General features: G+C 45.5%; 1 protein-coding gene across 1 annotated transcript in view; it reads left to right on the plus strand.

Moving 5' to 3' along the window:
- Window positions 1-3,554: 3,554 nt before the first annotated feature.
- meis1a (Meis homeobox 1 a) overlaps window positions 3,555-7,247 on the plus strand; it is a gene marked incomplete at its 3' end in the record, with an annotated part of 20,622 nt that continues 16,929 nt past the window's right edge. Inside the window, exons 1-2 of the mRNA XM_084319455.1 lie at window positions 3,555-3,947; window positions 6,155-6,400. Of these exons, the coding sequence (XP_084175581.1) occupies window positions 3,936-3,947; window positions 6,155-6,400 (258 nt within the window). The 5' untranslated portion in view covers window positions 3,555-3,935. The remainder of the gene's footprint in view (window positions 3,948-6,154; window positions 6,401-7,247) is intronic.

A 7,247-nucleotide genomic window follows, 5' to 3' on the forward strand; every position in this document is an offset into this window, starting at 1 on the left:
CAGTTTATCCCTTCGATTTTACATTTCCTATTGTCGTTTAATCTCTTGTCGTTTAATCGTTATGGTCTTGGACTCTATATTATGATGGGATATCATTTAGCTTGCGGGGGAAAATGTGTTTTTGCCTTTAGCCAGGATCAGTGAACTTCGTTCAGTGGGCCTAATCAACACATGGCCATAATAATAAACATTTAAATTCAAACGTTAGAAAGACAACAAACACGAATAATAATTAAATAAATAAATGAATAGCGAATTCTAAGAATATCATATATATACTGTATATTTAAGTCAAAGTTACATCCACATTTTATCAACTATATAACATTTAAAAGACGAATTAGCAGAAAACTAACTAATAGAAAACGGAGTTGAGAAATCTACTTTTTAAAACCAAGACGCATTTAATTTGCAACAAACTCTAGATATAACCTTATAGCTGTTTGCCTATATTGGTACCCATGGGAACGGTGAGGTGTGTTGAGAGCTTAATCGACTAAACCTAAATCACCTTAGAGACAATATTTTTCAGATACTGGCTTCAGGGAGAGTCGACAAGGCGTTCAGGTTAATCTCCCTTCCAGATTAACTGAATACAGTACGAGTTAAATGCCGCGTTTCTTCACTCAGTCAGGAAGTAGTATATTACCCGGGCATAACTTGTATTATATGTTCATTTCATTTTCATATAGTCTTGAATTGATCTTGAAGACCCTTGAGTCAACACCACGAGGAGCGACACACACACACACACACACACACACACACACACACACACACACACACACACACACACACACACACACACACACACACAGACACACAGACACACACACACACACATTTTTATATTTTGCCTAGAAAACGTATTTTTGTTGCACTGTACTGTATAATTGATTGATTGATTGATTGAACATTGTATTAACAGATTGCAGAATGGGTACAATACAGTACAGCTCAATACACACAATTGTCAAGAGGATGCAGACCAGAGAAAGACTTTCATCTTGTTTACACCATGGTCCCCATTTTCAATTCATAATGAACAATACATTTTAATCTAATCTAAAAATAGACAGACAGACAGACATGCAGACAGATAGATCACTGATCTGATCTAAGAGCATGCAGTCAGTCTGGCGCGATACGCACAATGGCTGTTTATTGTTCCTCGTTCTATAAATTGCTTGCAATCTTTGCTCAGTCCGTTCTGTCTTTGCACACAACGCTGCCAGACAGACAGACAGACAGACAGACAGACAGACAGACAGACAGACAGACAGACAGACAGACAGACAGACAGACAGACAGACAGACAGAGAGTAGAGATAGAGAGGTCAGTTGTCTCTCTCCAGCCTGCAGTCGCCTTGGGTGTCAGATCAGATGACGATTCGTATTTTAATTTGTAGACTTATTTATGTACTCATTCAGTATAGTTGCTGCAGACACATTATGTGCATGACTGTGCTGGGATTGTTGTCTTGTCTTATTTGCCCAACGCACAAATAAAGTTCCTAATTATAGCTTGATAAACAAATTATTGTTTGCACTGTTTATATTTTATATTCAGATCTATTTTTATTGTCTATATGTATGTATTTCTATTACCCTGCCCATACCTGTACCCCCCCCCCCCCCCGCCCACATGCTGCTATGGGGCACCCGAACTTCCCCCAAGGGGGATCAATAAAAGAATGTCTTATCTGTTAAATAGGTGAAATGTATATAGGCGTATAACGTGTCTCGACTCTCGTGCATGATGTGGACTATTCTATATTGCAAAGGCATGCCTACTGTACATCCTCACCACATCGAAGGTCAGGCAGCACATGCAGTGGATATCTATACTGTACAGTACATTAAAAAAAACTGGCTCCTTCTCTCGATGTGGCCCCATTTCAATACGAGCAGTAACTTATGAACACCTCTACTTCCGGGTTTCCATATAGGGTGTCCAGAGAGCTGCCCCCCCCCTTCCCCTCCTCTCTCTCGCTCTCTCTCTCTCTCATCTCTCTCTCTCTCTCTCTCTCTCTCTCTCCCTCTCTCTCTCTCTCCCTCTCTCTCTCCCTCTCTCTCTCTCTCTCTCTCTCTCTCTCTCTCTCTCTCTCTCTCTCTCTCTCTCTCTCTCTCTCTCTCTCTCTCTCTCTCTCTCTCTCTCTCTCTCCTCTCTCTCTCTCTCTCTCTCTGCGTTCAACCTGCAAAAACAGCCCTGTAATATACGCGCACACACACGCACGCACACGCGCACGCACACACACCACGCGAGCGGTGCAGGGCGACGGCTCCTTTAAGAGAAACTAAGTCAGTCGGGGAGAAATATATCAGCCCTCCCTCCCTCCGTCAGATCTCACTTGGATGGTATATCGCATCAAAGAAAACGCTTCAGCGGAGTTGTTGCGAGTCATCGCGGGGACGATGGAGGGGACTGTGTTCGAGCGTCACCGGCTTCATATCCTCATTGATTAATTAAGCCCCTTTCTGACAAGCTGACCGGTGTTGACCGGTGCGGACTGTGTCGGGGCTGACTGGACTGTACCGTAGCGGGGCTGGCTGGACTGTGTCGGGGCTGACTGGACTGTACCGTAGCGGGGCTGGCTGGACTGTGGCGGGGCTGGCTGGACTGGACTGTAGCAGGGCTCGCTGGACTGTACCGTAGCGGGGCTGGCTGGAGTGTAGCGGGGCTGGCTGGAGTGTAGCGGGGCTGGCTGGAGTGTAGCGGGGCTGGCTGGAGTGTAGCGGGGCTGGCTGGAGTGTAGAGGGGCTGGCTGGACTGTAGCGGGGCTCACTGGACTGTAGCGGGGCTGGCTGGAGTGTAGCGGGGCTGGCTGGACTGTAGAGGGGCTGGCTGGAGTGTAGCGTGGCTGACTGGAGTGTAGCGGGGCTCACTGGACTGTAGCAGGGCTGGCTGGAGTGTAGCGGGGCTGGCTGGAGTGTAGCGTGGCTGACTGGAGTGTAGCGGGGCTCACTGGACTGTAGCAGGGCTGGCTGGAGTGTAGCGGGGCTGGCTGGACTGTAGCAGGGCTGGCTGGAGTGTAGCGGGGCTGGCTGGAGTGTAGCGGGGCTGGCTGGACTGTGTCGGGGCTTACTGGAGTGTAGCGGGGCTCACTGGACTGTAGCGGGGCTGGCTGGAGTGTAGCGGGACTGGCTGGAGTGTAGCGGGGCTGACTGGACTGTAGCGGGGCTCACTGGACTGTAGCAGGGCTGGCTGGACTGTAGCGGGGCTGGCTGGACTGTAGCGGGGCTGGCTGGAGTGTAGCGGGGCTGGTTGGACTGTAGCGGGGCTCACTGGACTGTAGCGGGGCTGGCTGGAGTGTAGCGGGGCTGGCTGGACTGTAGCGGGGCTGGCTGGACTGTAGCGGGGCTGGCTGGAGTGTAGCGGGGCTGGCTGGACTGTAGCGGGGCTGGCTGGACTGTAGCGGGGCTCACTGGACTGTAGCGGGGCTGGCTGGAGTGTAGCGGGGCTGGCTGGACTGTAGCGGGGCTGGCTGGACTGTAGCGGGGCTGGCTGGACTGTAGCGGGGCTCACTGGACTGTAGCGGGGCTGGCTGGACTGTAGCGGGGCTGGCTGGACTGTAGCGGGGCTGGCTGGACTGTAGCGGGGCTGGCTGGACTGTAGCGGGGCTGGCTGGGACAGTGCGTGGCGTGAACTGTCGCTTTCGCGGTCGCTGGCGGAACACGGAGCTGCAGCACTGTGTGTCTTTTGGATCGGCGTGATTTCTGTGGCTGCCTGCAGGGGCTGGAGGACGCGCTGACGGTCTGGCGTCCGTCCCGTCGTCGGTCCACCACCACGGAGAGAAACACGGGGGATTGTATTTGTTTTGCATTCGGATTTCGGGGAGTTGTTGGATCATTGGATGTTTATTCCGCCCGCAGCAGCTCCGGCCTCATATAGGAGTCGTTTGGAGTCAGAGGGAACCGGATAGAGTGACAGGCCGATGGCGCAACGGGTGCGTATATTATTATTTACAGAACTTTATTTATAGGAAGGGAATAAAGCTGCAGATATTGGGAAGAAGTCCTGAAACCCGCCGATTGTCTATTGGGAGGTTAATATAGGTTGTTATTATTATAGGCGCACTATACGATTCGGTAGCTTTACACGTTACGTTTTCAACCGAGCTTCGGAAGTTCCTGCGGCCAGATCAGATCAGATGCCATGCTGGAGAGTCGAACTATATAGAAACAGACCCCGTATTTGTATAGATTGTCACGAATTACACTTTCCGATGAGAAAACCTGGCATAATCTCCACTTCACACAATTAATAACGGTCAATTTTTCGGGGTATTATTTTCTATATGCAGACGTTGTCACCGCATTTTTGCAAAAGTGCACATCAAGTTGTTGTTGACGTTGATCATCATGTAATCTTATAAGATTCAACAAAAATGTCTCTTATAATCGAATGATTCATTTCATTGTGCTTACACAAATAGACTACTTTTATGGATAGTTCTGGATTGCCTCTATATCGATGGCTGCACTGAAATAGACATAAACACCAACCCTTTTATTTTGCTTCTCGTTATAGACTATACTTATGCAAATAGGAACCTAAATATGGATATTTAAATTATACACATTGAGATGTTATCGCGTAAGGAAGTTAAACACGAATTAATGTTATCGTTTGTCCCTTGATTATAAGCCTATATAGCATAACACATGTTATAATACACACTACTCGTGTTTACGAATAGCCTGCTTATATGAATAGCCTATACTTGTTTGTCAAAGATGAACAAAACCAAATACTATTTCCTCGGTATATAATAAATTAAATCATGTGCTTGGAGATTCTTCTCACTGTGTCAGCCCTGCAGTCGTGGATATAGCCTTTTGGATTCCCCTTCAGGCCTGTAGGCATATTTGACACGTGTAGCATATATATTTTGAACTTCTAACTCAAAGAAATGAGCTAAACTGTGACTAAAAAACAACAACAACGTTTTTATATGTCATATATATAAGGCCCCCGGGAAAGTAGTAGCTATAACGTGAGCTTGATCTCCAACTTACTTTTTGTTTTGTATCAGTGTGTGTGTATCAGCCTGCATGTGTGTGTGTGTGACTTCTATAAACGAGGCTAATATGCATACAAGCTCAGTAAACACGTACTGATGTGTGTTGGCTGTGATCTGGGCTCGTTACTGCTGACCTGTGTGTGTAGCTCATGCAGTGAGTTCATCTTCTAAATGCAGTGTCAGGCCTATAGTCTCTATTCCCAATGAGCTCATGCTGAATATTATATAGCACACATGCATTCTTCATGTTCGTAAACACGTCAATATATTATATAACATGCATGTTATATAGCCATAATATATATTGACGTATTTACAAAGAAGGAAGATACCCTGTTGTGCTTGATAAGTACTTTATTTACATATCTTTAAGCGATATGGGGGGGGGGGGGGGGGGGGGCTGCATACATGCACTGTCACGGTCCACTGTGTGTAGCATAATATTTTAGAATATTATATAAAGACGGAACAATTTAAAAAAAAATATGAGCTCATGCTTAATATGCACACATGTTTCTTAATTTTCGTAAATACGTCAATGACTTATTATGGCTATAACGTGACGTAAGAATGAAGAACAAATTAAGAATGTGTGCATATGTGCTTGTAGGCTATACTTTATTTAACTTTTAACACTTTTCACTTTACTTTACTGAAGAATATTTATACCTTGTACTTTTAAGCGAGGCATGTGTGTAGCATAATACGATAAGATATTCCTTTATTGATTGATCCCCTTGGGGGAAATTCAGGTTCATAATATTTTAGAATATACATTATTGATTGATTGATGGATTGATTGATTGAAAACTTTATTTAACAGATTGCAGAATGGGTACAATACAGTGCAGCTCAATACACACAATTGTTAAGGGGATGCAGACCAGAGAAAGACTTTCGTCTTGTTTACATCAGGGTCCCCCATTTTCAATTCATCATAACATCACATGACATACAGTACTGACATTTATGACATACCAGATTACAAATACAGTACTGTTTGTGATACAAGAAGAGTCTTAAAAAAAGAGAGTATATACATTATAATAATAAGACAGAAAGGAGAGCCTATATATATATAATATATCTATCTAACGCCCCCCTGTCCCGTCGCGCTGCGCTGCCTGCAGTATGAAGACCTGCCTCACTACGGGATGGACGGAGTAGGGGGGCTGCCCGCCGGCCCCGCCGCCATGTACGGGGACCCGCACCACCACGCCGCGGCCCGCACCCTGCAGCAGGCCGCCGCGCAGCACCTGAACCACGGGGCCCCGCCGTTCCACCACCAGTACCCGGCCGGCGGCGGCGGCCTCATGCAGCAGGGCTCCTCCGTCAACGACGCGATCAAAAGAGACAAAGATGCCATTTACGGGTACGTTTACTTTACTGCCCCGGCATGCCCGCCCGCCGCCGCGGCGCGGTGGTGGTAAAAAATAAATCTGTGCAGCATGCAGGGCAGGCCATCGGGGATATTAACGACCATGAATGAATGGGGGGATGGGGGACGTTTTGGAGAGAGAGGGGGAGAGAGAGAGAGAGAGAGAGAGAGAGAGAGAGAGAGAGAGAGAGAGAGAGAGAGAGAGAGAGATAGAGGGGAAAGAAGTTTCTGAAAGTTTAAAAAAAAATTGTGTGGGTTGCATTTGACTTTATTATTTCATATTAAATGGATGTGTCCTATAAAGCTTATATTCTTTTCTCAGCAAATTGTGCATTATTGTGGCACATGCAGGCTATAGATTATTTTTATCTTTGTTTTTTATTTAGCCATATTCATTTAGCCCTTTATTGTGTAGTAACTATATATGCGCCATAACAGGCCGGCCGAGCCATAAGCCTTTTTTATGAATCCAGAAATCCTGCCTTTTTCTTTTTGCCAAGTTGTTGAAAATGCTTAGGATTTTTTAATAGCTTTCTCTTTCTTTCTTTCTTTCTTTCTTTCTTTCTTTCTTTCTTTCTTTCTTTCTTTCTTTCTTTCTTTCTTTCTTTCTTTCTTTCTTTCTTTCTTTCTTTCTTTCTTTCTTTCTTTCTTTCTTTCTTTCTTTCTTTCTTTCTTTCCCTTTCTTTCTTTCTTTCTTTCTTTCTTTCTTCCCCTTTATCTTTCTTCTTTCTTTCTTTCTTTCTTTCTTTCTTTCTTTCTTTCTTTCTTTCTTTCTTTCTTTCTTTCTTTCTTTCTTTCTTTCTTTCTTTCTTTCTCCCCCCCTCTCTCTCTCTCTCTCTCTCTCT

This window comes from Notolepis coatsorum (assembly GCF_963971535.1).
Source record: "Notolepis coatsorum genome assembly, chromosome: 7".
NCBI lineage: Eukaryota > Metazoa > Chordata > Actinopteri > Aulopiformes > Paralepididae > Notolepis > Notolepis coatsorum.